General features: G+C 38.7%; 1 protein-coding gene across 1 annotated transcript; it reads right to left on the reverse strand.

Annotated features, from left to right (window-relative positions):
• Positions 1-348: 348 nt before the first annotated feature.
• On the reverse strand, positions 349-1,620 carry LOC139740046 (5-hydroxytryptamine receptor 1F-like). The gene has a single exon (XM_071650641.1). It carries the CDS (start codon positions 1,618-1,620, stop codon positions 349-351), a length of 1,272 nt encoding a protein of 423 aa, XP_071506742.1.
• Between the last annotated feature and the right edge of the window lie 17,136 nt (positions 1,621-18,756).

Genomic DNA, 18,756 nt, shown 5'->3' on the forward strand with positions numbered 1-18,756 from the left:
GTCAAAATAACACCAGGTACAGTGTCAAATTAACACCACGAAGTGTCAGGTGAACACTTTTCAACACCATCACAGTGCATTTTCTACACCTGTGGGTGTGGTCCTCTATTGAAGTTTGATCGGTGTTAGATTTAACACCCGTGGTGTTAAATCTAACACCGATGTTTTTACAGTGTATTTTCAAGTAAACAATATGAATTACACTTATAAGTCTTAAGTCTCATGTGGAAATCATATTTGAAAGTTGAATAAAATTTCTTTTTAATTATACTCTTAATATAAACCAGTCATAGATCACTCTAACAAATAAGAACCAAACTAGACGCATTTAGCTACGGTAGCTCCATGCTAGAAGTGCACCGACGTTGGCGCAACCCTTCCACCGGATCCGCTACAGCGCAGACATGACATGTGATAGCGAAGCAGTGGGTTTGTCAGCCCGTAGAGGATGGGATTCAGGGCGGCGTTGGACCAAAGGAGACCGTTGACAGCTTCCCACGTTATCTCAGAGAAACAGTCGTCGTCACCACACCTAGCCTGTAGGATGCTGATAATCTCGTATGGGAGCCAACAGGAGAGGTAGGTACCTACCAGGATGGACAGGGTGATGGCCGCTTTCCGATGACGTGCGTATTGAGTCTGCTGCTGGCGGAACTCGGTCAGGTTTCTGTTCCCGCCACTGTGATTGGATCGAGGTTGAGGACTTGGAACGTACGTTGAGGGCAAGCCAGGCGGTCGCAACGAGCCATCGTGTAAAGTATGAGTCAACTTGGAGTGGTTGATGACCCCCGAAACGGTAGGAACATGACTCCGGGCTTCTCCATCTGCACCATCTAGCTTGCGGCCGTCTTGTTCTGTGTTCGCTTCGTCATGGTGACGGATAACAGAAGAAGGGACTCCCAGGGAAGTTCTGAGGCGCTTCAGTTTTCCCGATCTCTGATAGATTTGGTAAAACACGACGATATTCAGTATGACTATCAAGGGAAATGGGATGGCGAACTCAAACACGAGAAGACCAATGGTGGCAGGAACGAGGTATACGGCCTCCAGTTCGCATTCTTCTTGGTAGTCAACCAGATCGAAGCGAAAGGAAAAGGCAATGACGGTGAAGATGGCGGCAGTGAGGGTCCAACAAATTGCGCAGATGATCGATACCCGTCTGCGAGTCCATACAATGCGGTACCTGTGCTTCTGTGTCACGAGTAAGAAACGATCGAGGCTAATTAGCACGATTGTGATCGAAGACATGCATGTCACAGTGTAGTCCAGTGCGGACCAGAACTTACAGAATACCTCACCGAATGGCCAGTATCCTCTGTAAACCCAGGCAAGATTGACTGTTAGCACCATGAGTCCAGTGAGAAAATCACACACACTGAGACTAAAGATGAGCGTGTTGGTCGGAATGGCGCGAACTCTCTTGTAGCGGCAGAAGGCCATGATGACCAACAGGTTTCCCGCGACTGTGACGATGATGACGAGTCCGTAACCGATGATCAGGAGTGGTCTGTTCAGCTCTGATTCGGACGCGTCACCATCTTCATACGTCGTTTCGAATTCTTCATTTGTGGTGAAATCACTTTCACCGTACAACGGGTTGGAATCGGCACTGTTATTCATTGTGTCATGAACAAGATACGATGTCACTAAAAATGTATAGATAACATTTTCCTTTGATATACGAAACACAGTACTATCTGAGTCACAGATAATGCAAATGATGTCGTCATGTGATGACATCAAGTTTTCAACTCTTCGGGATTTTAAGCAATTGCAAATGTTAACCCCCTAACAACCACCATCTCGAAATGTCAACGATAATGCATATGCGATCCTATGTATCAGTAATTGTAGAATGACCGGTAGAACGAGCTTTTATAATAGAGGCACTGGTTGCTCCTCCGACTTCCACGACGTTTGCTACCTGGTAAACCATTTCACCGTGACATTCCTCACAGCTCTTCTCTATATTCTTGTCCTCCTTCTCCTCCTCCTTCTCCTCCTCCTCCTTTTTCTTCTGTTTCTTACGGAATGATGTAATGAGGCCTTCTCGAGTTGCATAGGTGCGCAGGTAAACCTATAAACTGCTTGCGTGTCCTTCGTCAATCCGTGTACTCTCGGTTTGTTCGTCGACTGCTAAGGCAGGTTTCATCTTGCTTCGTAGCACACTGTCTCTTTATACTAATTACACTCATTTTAGACCTCATGACTTTCTCACTGAATTGTATTCATCAATCAAGAGTTGAGCACTAGTTCCTTTTCCTCACCTATAGATATATATGTAGAGGGGTTTTTCTGTTATCCTGACCTGATTACACAGATAGCATAGAAATATTCCGTTTCTTTAGATTCTCAACAAGGAGAGAAAACGCGACTGATTATGAGCTCCAAATAACACAATCTACACTAATTGCTATAAATATGAAATTGTGATATCCAGCATTTCAATGATGTACAGAGAAATGGGAAAAACTTCGACTTTAACGCGATACCTTAACAAACGAATTGTGCGACGGTGGGGACAAAAATATAACTTCAGAGATTGTTCTTGACCCAAACTGAATATGTATAAAACATACTGAACAGGATGTGTGACTTGACTGAAAGGTCTCTAATTTTTTTGGAGCGAAATTTTACAGTGGACGGCAGTTCTCATTAAATAAAACTGGATAATGATGTTTACACTCTGCTACACCTTGTGAGCAGACGATAGCAATCTCCAGTCAACTTCAGCGGCAGAGTTGCTGGGCGGGAAGCAATTGATAGCTACGATGACCGTCTCTGTAACCGTCAACATCTCATCGTTCTCCACTTGAACTAATTTTCCAGCTTAATCAAACAAGCGAGATGTTGTGTGTCCATCCATTTATCAATTCATGAAGATGCGCTCCGAATAGTATCTTTTCTTTCGTATACACCAGCAGCCGACATCCACACTACCACTGACTTCGCAAGCGGCACTGTTTTGCTCTAAAAGGTATCGAAGTCTCGTTCTGTCGTTTTATGCACGCCCGGGCACTTAAAATAATTGTACAGGTGACTGTCTTACCAACGAGCGGCGCACCTGTTTACGCATGCAAAGAAAAGGTGGGAAAGTGCTAAAGGCGAGCTTGGCTTGGTGATTGGATATTTTTTCGAGCACCATGCATCTTCTCTCTTTCAGGTTGTTGATGATATCAACGTCACGACAGGAATGAGTGAGTAAGGTGGTACAACGAAATAGATCGTAATTTTGCGTAATGTTGCCATTGTTCTACCGGGAAGCCCGTATAGAGGAAAGAAACCAGGGGCTTGCATCCCTTCCAGTTTAATTCCCAGGTCCTTGGATACCCTGCTTGCACTATACCCTATCATTTCATCACTGCGTGCTTTGCCCCTGAGATTTCCTAAAACATTAAAAAGGTATTCCCATTCAGGAAGTCCAATGTACCACCTGAAAATGGTATAAAAGCATCACACTATTCGCCCAGTCATCGCAGCAAATCAAGTCTTAATGGTGTTAAGTCACGTCCAGCAGAAAGCAAACTTAATAGCGCGTTAACTGACGGAATGTTTTCACTTCCCTTTGCAAACCTGTTGAAACAAACTCCGGCCTGCATTTCATTAGTGTACCACGCGTTCTCCTTCTCCCACACAAATATATATATACACACACACACACACACACACACACACACACACACACACACACACGCACACATATTTAGGAATAAACTATTACAAAAATATTCTGTTTGAAGTTATCAATCCTCCTGCTTCGTATTTTCTCCTCTCTCAATCTTTTCTTATTCCCCTCTCATCTGCACTTATCTCATCTATATATCACACGTCTATTCCCTCTATTCCTCTTGTCTTATCTCTCCCTCTCTCTCTCTCTCTTAATACGGAGCTTTAGTTTTATTGTTGTTGTAGTTCTTTATAACATTCGGGTATTCTTTTTATTGTTATATAATGTGTCTCATCATCATAAGATTATTTGATTTAATTTTTTTTTGGGGGGTGTGGGGGCTAAGTTATACAAGCTATGCTTTTGATTTAGGCTCCCCACTTAGGTTCTCACGACTGCAAGCGTTGCAAGTGATGTTGTAAGTACATGTGTTGTTGTTTCGATAATTTTTGCGCATACAAATTGACAAAATATTATTGTATACCAATTGTGATAATAATTGTAAATCGGTTATGCTTTATTCATACTTATGTGAACAAAAGTGGAAATAAATTCAAATCAAATCAAATATTAGAAGACCTATTTTTCCAGCAGCTTTGTGAATGATGTGTGGCATATTGTGGGAGCCGAACGCCTTTAAATATTTCTGCAAATAAATGGCGCTATATAAATACTCTTCCATCATCATTGTCATCGTCATTACAGGCACACACATTAACAAATTTTCTCTTTTCGTTTTCACATCTTGAGGGTAGCCCTAAACTAATCGAAAGTCTGAAAAGAAAGAGCAAAATTTTATAACAACCACGGAAATTTCGCTAATTTTTGTATAAAGCAAGTATCCAACAGTTACTGTTGATATAAAGATGCAAGTGAATGAGCTGATGATGTCATCACCTCACAATTTTTCAAGTTTCAAGTTTCAAGTTAAGTTTATTTCCACAAGTTCAGGTAAAAACATATAAATATACAATCAATCAGTTCTAATACATACATATACAAACCAAAAATTATTTTGGATAAGTACATAATCACAGTTAAAAGTTAAAAAGTGTGTGTTCAAGATTGACATAACAATTAAAATAAATGATGGAGGAAATCAGCAGTAGGCCATTGCCCTTTCGGGGCTGATCCCATGAGCAAATATACAATATTAAAACTGTGTGTCGTTATACACTGTTCCATAAATCATAAGTCGCATAAAAAAGAACTGGATTTGCAATAAATAGGGACAAGAAAAAAACAACAACATCCAAATCCAATTTTTCATAGATGGTGTTCAAAAAAGAATTGACGAAAATTAAAACTTTTTCTAGTGTAAAATCTAATTGTATTCCAGGCTGAATGATTTCAAAATAATAATAAAAAAATAATGATAAGTCAGATGTATTGAGATTTGAGACTGCATGGGGTAGAATTGCTTGTGAACAAAAAACTGGTAAATTTCATGATTTTGTGTACAAAATATAAATGACACGTTGTGAGGAGATATGTTAACTCCCTCATCATTCTCGCTTCGACTGTTCAAGGACTTCCGTAATAATTATCCGATTTTGATCAGTTTTCCACAGCCGTGATAAACTTTTAATCTTTGTTACCACTCTTTGAGCATTCTTCCGACAAGACATCTTAGAAAATGCACGCATTTCTAGAAGGGTACGCTGTCTACTACTCATATTATATTCTGTAGACTCCTAGCTCATGGATCTTCTTAATCATAAACTACAACTTATTATAGTAATAGCAATGCATTACGACATGACTGAAGGTATGATCTGTTTTTTTTTTCTTTTCCCGCCTGAAATAAAAGGGACCAAAATTCCAGGCAATGCCAGGAGGCAACATAATTCTTTTTACCAATTCCTCTCAAACTATCAATCAATCAATCAATCAATCAATCAATCATAGTTTATTTCCAATCAACGAAAATCAAAAACATAGTACAATGTATACATGTCATTAACTGATATTGTTCAAACGCTTGCAAAAGATTCATGTAATATACGAGACAAATTATAGAACAACATATATGTACAATAATAAAGAGGAACACTGTACAAATACTACGTGGGCGAGCGGAAAATAAATTCGATCATGGAAAATAGTGATCCACTAAAAAGCAAAGCTTGTCGGACGTGGATCGCTAGATAAATAATGAGTGAATGATATACTATTCTATAACAATATACATGTAGTTATTTTGAGATACACAGGTCGGGAAAAAAATATAGAATACCAATGCTATAGTGCCCGGACACTGTTCATTGAACCACATGTACCGGGAAAATAAGACAAGGACAATACTTTCGTACACACATTCAATTACCCACACGCATATACACTGTTGGACGCGAGACAGTACCGAGAGGAGAGAAGACGGTAACAATACAAGTCTACGAAGAACAATAGACAGGAAAGGAAAAGGAGAGAAGAAAGAAGAGAGGTCTGCACACAGAACACGCCAAGTGCTGCGACATCAGGACAGGTGAAAGCTCAAGCATAAATTATAGCAATTTAAATTATCTAAGATTATAAATAGAAAGTAAATGTTTTCTGAGTTTATATTTAAATGTGACAAATTTGGGGGAATCTTTTAAACTATTATCTAAATTATTCCAAAGTTTGGGTCCGGTATAAAGAAATGTATTTTGGGCATGTGCGGTTCTCATTAACGGAAGATGGAATTCGTCGGATCGTCGCGTGGGATAGTTATGAACATGACTGTTTCGATGAAATAAATCGTGGAATATTTTAGGTAAAAAGGTACTGTTGTAATTAAACATAAACTGACCAAGTTGAAACACATACAAATCATTTACTTTTAATATTTTATGGTCAGAAAACAAAGCATCTGTATGTTCTCGGGTATGTAAATTAAAAACAATTCTAAGCGCTTTCTTTTGCAATAAAAGAAGTTTATCAAGTAACATCTGATATGTATTACCCCAAGCAAGAATCCCGTAGTTTAAATAAGGGAGTATCAAACTAGAATAAAGAGTTAATAATGCAGATGAAGGAAGATAATATTTTAATCTATTCATTACGCCAATGTTACGTGAAATAATTTTACATATGTTATCTAATACACATGTCAAGCCTGACAGATGTAGGTCTGGACATGTATGCCATACAAATGGAAATTCAGCAAGTATAATATAATTGTTTTGTTTTTTTCACTGACCCGCACGCACGCATACATGCACACACTCAGAAACACATCTAATTCGATCGATAAAAACATGTCAGAGCTCCGCGAGATAAACTGTTGTACCTATCGATCGGTTCACTTCGAAAGCCTTATAAGAATATTATGCGGTTCGAATTGATATTCACCATACACTATTGTTTCCATATTACCAGGTTTATCAACTTGATGTTATTTTGAGCAGTGTTGTGGTGGGTGATCGAATGTTACCAACTTTACCCATTATAGATAATGACTATGCTACAATTTGGTATTTCATCTAATCATTTTACATACAGGTTCAGTCACGCAACGTTGACATTTCTACCTCTTTATTTGTTTGTTTGTTTGTTTGTTTGTTTTTTCATAAGCATTGCTCTATACACAGACAAAGTGATAGAGGACATACAGAGAACGTTCACTTCTCACTTATCTTCAATAAATTTTCTGATTGCTGAATTAATTCATCCTATACTTTCCTCAAAGGAATAACACCCCCTCCAAACACGATCTCTGCTGGATCTTTTCTATTACCAACTAGTGTACTATGCATGTGATAGCTCATTTTGCAATTACCATACTGATCAGATGCATGCAAGCCGTGACGCTGAATAAATCCTTGTATAAAATCAGAGACTACATTTCTCGTTATCATGCACCAAGCAAATATAAATTCTCTCAACTTTTTTTTTAGTTCTAATAATTTTGATTTCTATTCTATAAATCTGTCAATAATTGCACAAAACAGCACCCTTTCTACGTGCCTGTGCCTACACATTCTTATAAAGGCTCGAGTACTAAAAGCAACCATACCGTGTGCAATATTGTGATGCTTATAAACATAGCCTTATGCAGGAATATCTTTGGGAGGCAAAATTAATTGTGCTCAATATTTCGGGGGAACACACATGCGAGGAAGCGACCAAACGGGGGAGGTCGTTATGGAGGGGGTATGCACCCCCTCCCGACGCTCCCGACGAGGGAGCCTTTGAATTTTTAGGAATGAAAGTCAACAATTCGGTGTACACACTTTGGTGGAATATTTTGAAATTATCAATCTCAGTAATAAACATGAAAATTCTATACAGGACAATATCAACAATTAATCGTTGTGTCTGTCAGTTCTTTTTCAGCGTGTGCATTTTTTTTTCTGCATGTTTGCTAATAAGCATTGATAAGTTTAGTGCAGATGGACCGAAGGGGAGGGGGGGGGGGGTGTCTACCCATCAATAGGATTGATGTGGTTTAACCCTCTGTGTGCTTCGAGTGACGATTAATGGCACAGAAATAGTGTTGCAAATATTGTCCAAAGCCCTTCATGGCACACAATATTATATCTCATTAAGGATTACTAAAAGTGGGTAGCTTACTATGGGACATCTATTGAAGTAACCATGGCCTTTTTGTCGTGTTTTAAAACAAGATTATGATGAATTTGCTTATATCGACTTTTAATGTACATGCTGTAGTCTATCGGAAGAGAACTCACGTGACTGATTTTGCCATAGAGAAGTATTTCTAAGAGCATTCATCTCATGTAGTTGACAGGGCTGTGCGATACCAGACATCTCGAGTAACTCGGTTCTCTCCCTTGATTGAACGATGCTGCCAAATATTGTTTGCTCCCATTTTGAGAAATTGGTTGCTTTTAACCCAAATGAGATGAACATTAGCACTGATTGTGATGAATTTTTGTACATTCTTTACAACTTACAAAATACATAGTTGTAACGGATTATAACATAATCTTAATATAATTTTGTTATATCATAGATTAGATTACTAGTACTTCTTCGATTGCTTAATATACAAGGGCGTATAAGAATAACATTTGTAATAGATTGTGACAGATAACCTTCTTTCTTGCTTTGATTACAATATTATATAGGTTTTCCCGGCCAATTTCGCACTTTTGTCAGTCCATTTGATAAAAGGTTAATTCAATTTAGCGAAAATCCTCGTCACTGCACATTCTGTCATCCAAAATTGCAAGTTGGTCGTTCAATTTAGCATTTCCATCAATAAAATTTGCACATGTGCCATTCGAATTCGTAAAACGAGCATTCAAATTGGCACGTGCTCTTCAGTCATTCAAATTCGCCAACACTGGCCGAAAGGGGTATTTCAGTCATTCAATTTCGCGTATGGGCAGTCAAATTCCTAACATGTTCATTCAAATTAACGTCATGTTATTTCTTTTTTGAAAAGGTGATAACATTTAAACACGTATTTCTATGTGACTTTTTGTTACCATATATAACTCGGGTTTGTTGTTCTGTAACGCCCCTTTTCTTTCATTCATGTCATTCTAGGCCTACATGTACCAATACTACAGTAACTTCATCTTCTTAAAGTCATGACAGCACAAGTTAGATACAGACGTATTTCTCAAGAAGACAGAAAAAGAATTATAGAAACATTTGATGATCATAACCTTGACTTCCTAGAACTGGCCGACACACTCGGAATAAAGCACTCAACGGCCAGATTAGTTGTGGCCACAATGATGCACTATATCTTCGGACTGGAAGAATCACTAAGCACATTGAAGAAAAAAAAAACTGTTGCCAAAATCTCTCAAATTAGCACGAAAATAATCTAATGTAATGACGCTTGCAAAACAATAACCATGTTGGGAAAAAAATAAAGAAGGAACCAAAGCATAAACATGCGTGCTAAATTGACTGCAACAGATGTTAAATTGGATGCCCCAAAATGAATTTGAATGAACGAGTGCGGCATGTCCGTGATCACGTGACTATATCATTCTAAATTGAATGAACGAATAACGAAATGGTGCTTGTTTTACGAATTTCATTTGAAAAAGTGTTAAATAGAATAAAGCTTAAGGTAATTTGAATGCTCCAAAATGAATTTGAATGAAGAGATCATAAAATTGAACTACCGAACATGTCATCTACGCTAAATTTTGCTAAATTGAATGCCAGCAATTAGGAATTGGACTGACAAAAGTGCGAAATTGGCCGGGAAAACCTATATTAATCTTTTCCTTGAATAAGATTGATTGGGATATTGGCTTCCATTCGGAATGATTTTGCTATGAGGCTGACGAGTGAAATTAAAGGTTCACCGATAGGGGATTCAAGAGTGCGCTGTTTATAGATGGCGTGATGATCGATCACCGCCATCTCCATTATCAAGATCGACGACGGAAAGCTCTATGTATAGCGGTGGAGGGAGCAAAGGGAGTGCTCTCTCTCTTGCACAGGTTCAACAGCGACTCGCTGTACGTAGCCGGAGCTAAGCATGGTACGTGCTTGTTGGACTGTATCGATCACAGTTATCCTATGTAGATCGAAACGTAGTCTTGGGCCTTCACTTACACAGCAATCTCTTGATTGATAGTTACACGTAAGTTTCCGCGGCAATCTAGCAAGCAAACATTGTCTTTGAAAGATCCGTGCGGCATAGGGTGCCTATACCGGGTGTCCAGTGGCGTATCTAGGGGGGGGCAAGGGGGGCACGTGCCCCGGGCGCCACTCCTTGGGGGCGCCGAAAACGAAAAAAAAAAAAGAAGAAGAAAAAAAAAAAAAGAAGACGAAAAAAAAAAAATCGCCCGGACCCGGGGGGGGGGGGGGGGGGGGGGGAGAAAACCAAATCAAACAAGATAAAAACAAAAAATGACAATGTTAATTATGCTCACACAAGAATTCCATGTTTTGTAATCTGAAATTTAGGCTCGCTCGCTGCGCTTGCTCGACAAAATGTATAGAAAAGAAGATAAGAACAAAACGTGATGATAACGCGGACAAAATGACAATGTATATTGTGTTCACACATGGCATTGTTAGAAAGCAAAATGTTACACGGAGCAGCGGCTGCAATTTTATTTCTTTCGTTCTGAAGCGATCGCCTACTGGATCAAACGAGGGCACCAAAGGTGTCGAACATTACGGGGGGGGGGGGGCGCAAAAAAATCAAACAAGATAAGAACAAGACGTAATGATGACGCGGAAATATACAAATTTCGGCTCACTCGCGCGTAATAATTTAGAGTATTTTTTTTCAAGTCCTCAGTTTGTTGGTATATATCGTTATCTATAAGGCCGTCACTATATCTTGATTAGAATTGTAAGATTTAATAAGCAAAAAAATGGCAAGAATTCCATGTTTTGTAAGCTGGAATACAGAAATTTTCGGCTCGCTCGCTGCGCTCGCTCGCCAAAATTTATCAAAAAAGAAGATAAGAACAAAACGTGATGATGGCGCGGAAATATACGAATTTCGGCTCACTCGTGCGTACTAATTTGGAATATTTTTTCAACTCCTCAGTTTGTTGGTATAAAGCGTTATCTATAAGGCCGTCACTTATATATCTTGATTAGAATTGTAAGATTTAATAAGCAAAAAATGACAAGAATTCCATGTTTTGTAAGCTGAAATACAGAAATTTTCTGCTCGCTCGCTGCGCTCGCTCGCCAAAATGTATCAAAAAAGAAGATAAGAACAAGATGATGGCACGGAAATATACAAATTTTGGCTCACTCGTGCGTACTAATTTGGAATATTTTTTCAACTCCTCAGTTTGTTGGTATAAATCGTTATCTATAAGGCCGTCACTTGTATATCTTGATTAGAATTGTAAGATTTAATAAGCAAAAAATGACAAGATTTCCATGTTTTGTAAGCTGAAATACAGAAATTTTCGGCTCGCTCGCTGCGCTCGCTCGCCAAAATTTATCAAAAAAAAAAGATAAGAACAAAACGTGATGATGGCGCGGAAATATACGAATTTCGGCTCACTCGTGCGTACTAATTTGGAATATTTTTTAAACTCCTCAGTTGGTTGGTATAAATCATTATCTATAAGGCCGTCACTTATATATCTTGATTAGAATTGTAAGATTTAATAAGCAAAAAATGACAAGAATTCCATGTTTTGTAAGCTGAAATACAGAAATTTTCTGCTCGCTCGCTGCGCTCGCTCGCCAAAATGTATCAAAAAAGAAGATAAGAACAAGATGATGGCACGGAAATATACAAATTTTGGCTCACTCGTGCGTACTAATTTGGAATATTTTTTCAACTCCTCAGTTTGTTGGTATAAATCGTTATCTATAAGGCCGTCACTTGTATATCTTGATTAGAATTGTAAGATTTAATAAGCAAAAAATGACAAGATTTCCATGTTTTGTAAGCTGAAATACAGAAATTTTCGGCTCGCTCGCTGCGCTCGCTCGCCAAAATTTATCAAAAAAAAAAAGATAAGAACAAAACGTGATGATGGCGCGGAAATATACGAATTTCGGCTCACTCGTGCGTACTAATTTGGAATATTTTTTAAACTCCTCAGTTGGTTGGTATAAATCATTATCTATAAGGCCGTCACTTATATATCTTGATTAGAATTGTAAGATTTAATAAGCAAAAAAATGACAAGAATTCCATGTTTTGTAAGCTGGAATACAAAAATTTTCTGCTCGCTTGCTGCGCTCGCTCGCCAAAATTTATCAAAAAAAAAAGAAGAAGGAGAAGATAAGAACCAAACGTAATGATGGCGCGGAAATATACGAATTTCGGCTCACTCGTGAGTACTAATTTGGAGTATTTTTTCAAGTCCTAAGTTTGTTGGTATAAATCATTATCTATAAGGCCGTCACAATATCTTGATTAGAATTGTAAGATTTAGTAAGCAAAAAATGACAAGAATTCCATGTATTGTAAGCTGAAATACAAAAATTTTCGGCTCGCTCGCTGCGCTCGCTCGCCGCAATTTATCAAAAAGAAGAAGATATGAACCAAACGTGATGATGACGCGAAATATACAAAAATTTTCGGCTCGCTCGCTGCGCTCGCTCGCCAATATCTATCTAAATTTATTACATTTAAATCACCCTCAAAAAGACCCCTTTTAAGTGCTTGAAAAAGCATATGTGGACCTTTTTTCTAAAAGTCCCTACCGGGATGGGGTTGGGGTTGAACACTTTTTCAGAAATTAGGGGCGCAATTTTCGCGCTTGCCCCGGGCGCCGTTTTCCCTAGATACGCCACTGCGGGTGTCCCAAAAAAAGCGGAACGGTGGATTTTCAGTACCTTGCGGTCTAAAAGTTATATATCCTTTGACATCATTAGAAAGAGCATCTTCCGCAGAAGACCATGATACCAAAATCATTAAATTTGGTTCAGTACTTTTTATTCTACGCCAATTTCTATAAATGCAGTCATTTTCACATTTTTGCGACTTATGAGATAATAATTTGGGTGCGACACGCGTTCCATACGGTGAATTGTGTAAGCTCGTTGATCCATGTCAACAAAAGATAACGCTTTCATATTGGGAGCGCGCGCGCGCACACACACACACACACACACACACACACACTGTTTTCTCCTGGCCTGTGCCCAATGTGAAAGCTGTATCTTTTGTTGACATGGATCACCGAGCTTACACAATATTCACCGTATGGATCGCGTGTCGCACTCAAATATTATCTCATAAGTCGCAAAAATCCGGCGAAATTTGACAATGACTGCATTTTCAGAAATTGGCGTAGAATAAAAAGTACTGAATCAAATTTAATGATTTTGGTATCATAGTCTTCTGCGGAAGATGCTCTTTCTAATGATGTCAAAGGATATATAACTTTTAGACCGCAAGGTACTGAAAATCCACCGTTCCGCTTTTTTGGGACACCCGGTATAGTATGCGGAACAAGCCAGGGACAATGGTCAAATCATAAATAGCGACATTACATGTATTCATGTATTTCGACCATTATATATTTCTCACTCTCTCCCTCTCTCTTTCTTAAATATATATATATATATATATATATATATATATATATATATAATGTGTGTCTGTGTGTGTGTCTATGTGTGTGTGTGTCTGTGTGTGTGTTCAGGAATAGGAACACTGCATCCAGACAACAATCAAAAAGATCCTAGCTGTATTGTTTCAATTAAATTTGCATGAAGATGACGGGATGTTGTGAGAATTTTTACCGCTAAAATTTAGGCCTATACACTACCGGTTTGTCAGTTTTCTACTACAGTGCGAAACTGTATTCCATACATAAGCGAAGTGCATTGGTCCAGCCCTGGGAACGAAATGTGTTAAGCTGTGTCAAAATGTGTTGATTGTTTTGTTTCCTATATCTCCTTTCTAAAAGAAAAGGTAGACTAATGTCGGGAGGTTGAAATATGGCACACACAAAAAAAAAAGGAGAGGAAATTGAGGTTATAAAAACACCATCGGTTGCCATTCATAAGGTCAACTCAAAACATGGACGTGACAAAGCTAAACGTGACCCTGCAACCTTTGAATTAAACAGTAGTAATCACCCATTCTGATCGGTGTGTAGAAGCGACTTGCCAAAGTAGAAATACGGAAACGTAATCGACTCGAAGAACATAATCAATGGCAGGCAGAGCTAATGAAGAAAGCTTTGCAAGGCCAAACACGTTGGTGGCTGAAGCGCTTCCGGCATTGGATGGAGGAAACGTGTACACATCATGCTACATTAGTTAGACAGCTAGTCCTAGAGCAGACGTGGATGTTTGAATGCTCAAGTTCAGCGTCATCCTCCTTTGATTCGAGTTGCAGAAGATGTCAGCCACCTCTGTTGGGTTAATCACTTTCTGGTAATATAGACGTGAAAGAGTGCAAGAGTCGATCGAGGCCGAGTTCATAGACAGAAAGGTTTTCATAGAGGGGAGAGTGAAAGAATCATGTTCAATATTAGAGTTTGGGGAACCGCACCCAAGGGGCTCTCCCTGAATTCTCCCACATGAGAGAGCTCTTATTTGCCTGATTTTGTTGTTGTTGTTGTTGTTTTGTTGTTTGCTGATCAAATCATTTGAAAACCTGATGTCTACATAGAGCACCGACCGAGCGGGGAGGGTGTCGAAGGGGAAACAAAAAAACCCTCCCACACGAGGGAGCTTTGGCATTTCTAGAATTGAATTCAACAATCTATAGTGCACACTTTTGTGGAATATTTTGGAAGTTTTCAATCAAGAACGTAAAAAAAAGTAATCAAGGGGAATGTGAATGGCTAAATTGTTGTGTGTGATATATTATAATCATTATTAAAATCACTGTGTATATTATGTATATAGGCCCTATATTCTTTACTTTGATTGATATTGACAAGTCAAGAATTTGTGCTATTATTCTTGATGTAACATACTATGAGAAGTTTACTATGAAATAAACCGAAGCTGAAACTAAAAACACGCCATCACGCGTGTGTCTTTACTGTGCCGCGAAACGGGGAACTGCAATCCCACTCCACCCGACACACACACACACACACGCAAACACTTTTGACTACACATTAGCTCATAGGTCAAAGGGGAGGTACAGTTTCGGTTAAGATTGGGATTCAGGTTTTCACTTTTTTTATGATGATTTTTTTAGATAATGACAAACTGTTATGAATGTGAAAAAGCATAATTATGATTCTAAGAGGACTTCAAAGTTTACATGATGAAATTTGGTTTTGAAATGGCTGAGATATGTAACAAGCAATCTTCACAAAATATGGGACCAATCGTTTATCACTATCGCTTTGTTTTACTTGTTTTTGGATATCTCAGCCAATTCATCAAATAAACTTTGAATTCCTCTTTGAATTGTATGCTCTTTAACACTTCACAAAGTGGTTTCTAATTATCTCGCAGAATGTTGAAAGCTGAGTCCTCACCTCGACCAATACTATTATCATTCCTTTGATACCGTCTCATTCTATACGAGCTTATTCGTATAGACTTATTGATTTCGTATCGCAAATGGTATAATGACGCTCGTTGCAATGTGTGTACTTGGCAGGGGCGGATCCACGAATTCCGTGAAGGGGGGTGCAAAAATATTTCTGGTGCCACTTACGAGTTTAGATCATCGGCTGACAAGCACATAAAAGAAAATAAAGGGGGCGCACGTGCCCCTTTCTTTTCTTCTTTTTTTTCTTTTGTTTAAACAAAATTAAAGGGGAGGGGCTCGCGCCAGGGGCGCCCCACCCCGATCCGCCACTGCTTGGAAATGTGTTGCCTGTATCTGTAGTTCTATGTTGCCGTCTTTCATTTTGTGAACATTAGTTGTTCCCTCCCATGTACTCAAGAGGACGATAGGAAGTGGAAATTGATGTATTGGCGTATTCATGAAGCTCTCAGTGTTGCGATGTTTTCCTCTTCTTCTTTATTTCTTTTTATCTTGTCTGTCTTCATCACAATCACAAAGACGTTCGAAATCGATACAAGACCGGGGCTTTTGATGCGTGTAATGAATGGGAGACTCTTCTTTCCCCCCGAGTGGTAATCACGCTTTGATGATTCAATTACCAGCAGCTAGACTGTTGCTAAACATGTCACGCTAATTTTAAATTGAGTTCTCATCAGACACTATTCATTAGGCATCATCTGCATCTAATGTCACGTCTCATGAGGGAGTTTATTGACTCCGATTCTGCGATTTAACCCCCTCAGGACCGGCGTCTCAAAATGCATTGAACATGTTAAAGGGGAATCCTGCCCATTAAATTAGTTTGTTTGAATGGAAGCAGAAAAATTACAGAAACAGTAACAAAAAATTGGACTGACGTTTTTTTTTTATATTACTGTTTTTATTCTTTATATATATATATATATATATATATATATATATATATGAATTACGTCATCAATAATGAAGGAAAAAACCACACACAAACTCTCGGGACTCTGGATTTTCTGCACAGAGCAAGTGGAAAGTGAGCTTACATGCTGCATCATGGAGTAACTAATTGTGATTGATTAATCACTTCAAAAGATCATTTCTTTCTCAGTTTTGATTGAAATTTCTTCAAACTTTCACTGTCCTGTACATACCTCTTTTTTTTTTCTTCTTGTAGTATGTGCAGTTGTACAGACTTCAACATTACACACATAGAGGTTAATTATAGGGTTAGACGATGCCAGTTGTGTCAGTCTCTGGCAAGTATACCAAAGTGATGACTCCAAACTAATTTTCAGGCCACGAAACGTTCAAATCTAACATAAATGATTAGTGTGAAATCTCTTTTACGATGAGTTTCCGTATCGTCAACGCCCGCCCTTTGTAGAGCAATACTCTGGATGATTACACATTCATCAGTAATATTACACTTATGACAACGGTGCAAATACTTTCTTACGAGCAGTAAACTCAAGAACGATGGGCGAGGTCAACATTTTGAAAACAAGCATCGAGGTCAGGGAGCTTAGTTGGCATCCAGATCTTCACAAAAAAAATCCAAGAAAGTAAAAGCTAAAGTTTTTAGTTTGTTTGGTGTGTGTGTATGTGTGTGTGTGTTTGTATATGTGTGCGTGTGTGTGTTTTACAATTATGATTATAACGGAGAAAAAATATATGTTCTGCTTGCTCTCCTACAGCAAGATAATCAACGTCGCAGAGAGTGTAGGAAATACCACTCCCTTTTGTACGAGGAACCAGATCGTATTCAGCAGTACATTGAAATTGTAAGCGACTTTAATCGCTCCATATTATCTGCGCCATGAATGAATGACAGCTTCACATCTAACCATGATGCTATAAATAGGCATTCATTGTGACGTAATGTGCGTGTAAAGCCTCCTATCTTCCTGCACGGTATACAGGAAGAGGAAAATGAAGGAGTAGAAGAAGTGGCGTCTGCATAAACATTAGTAACTTTATACATTTTGTTGTGCTTTACGGTGACCGCAAGGCCATTTATATGGGCTGAAAGTAAAATGAGCACGAGTTCCACGGATTATCACATCCCAAGGTTTAAAAGCTTAGAACTTCACTTCATCACCCTGAACACACATAATCTCAGTAATTTACAAGACGAAGACTAATACGAACTCCACAAGACGTGTAAAGGGGATTTTGGCAAATTACAAAAGAGACTTAAGAACAAGGAAAACGCATATGAAATGGAAAGAATATACATAGATATGTCAGAATTCATAAGAAGGGGATAGAAGAACTGAGAGGGGAGAGAGAAAAAACGAGGATCATGATGATAATTAGGCCCCTATAGAATATTTCAGACACGGGGAAAGCAATTAGGATCATCGCATATTTATGAATACTATATAGCAGGATCAGACAGAATTATGGTATTGAGGTATCAGAAGATTATGGTCAATGTAGATTTAAAAAAAAAATGACATGAGAGGGAGATATTGGGCCGAATGCATAAAACAAGCAATTGCTTGTATGAAATTGCTTCAAGCAAAAGCACAAGCTCGTCTAGCAAAAGGTCTAGCTCAAGCAATTGCTTAAATCCATATGCATAACCTTGTGCTTATTCTAATACCTTTTGCTTGTCCCGCACAAGCAATTGCTTGCGTTTTCAACAAAAGGGACGTCACGCCTGTGCGAACACAAGAACAAAGGCGAGTGTGGCAGCATGTATTTGACAGGGCATGTCTGAGTGGAAACATTTCCTGACATAGCAGAAGAGCTATGAAATGCACACACAGACACATACACACACATCTATACACACACACACGTATTACTGGCTGATTCCCATCACTGCAGCTTACAGTAGCCCGGATCTGCCAGATCGCACGCGGAGAGAGGTCTCCTTGCTCTCCACCGAAGTCAGACATCCTACCTGTTTTTCATCACATTTTGCGTGCTAACCACTGGAAATTCCTGTTGTTGAAATGAAAAAGTTTCTAACACTACTTATGAGTAATTTCTTGTAGATTTATACCACTCCTTCACAAGTGTGGTCTTTCTTTCATAAATATGAAAAAGATACTTAAAAGGGTACGTTCCGGTTAAGCAAAAGCTCAAGCTCATTATCCACAGAGCTTGGAAAATCGCAAGCAATTGCTAGCAAGAACTAGCAAAAGGTATGTTTTATGCATACGTTTTTAAGCAAATGCTTGGTCTCTAAGCAATTGCTTGCGGGCAGCAAGCAATTGCTTGT

This window comes from Diadema antillarum, unplaced genomic scaffold (assembly GCF_040938485.1).
Source record: "Diadema antillarum isolate AM-2024a unplaced genomic scaffold, OU_Dant_1.0 scf00000029, whole genome shotgun sequence".
Taxonomy (NCBI): domain Eukaryota; kingdom Metazoa; phylum Echinodermata; class Echinoidea; order Diadematoida; family Diadematidae; genus Diadema; species Diadema antillarum.

Coding starts and splice junctions, on each gene's coding strand:
- LOC139740046 (XM_071650641.1), bottom strand. CDS start 1,620: ATGAATAACAGTGCCGATTCCAACCCGTTGTACGGTGAAAGTGATTTC.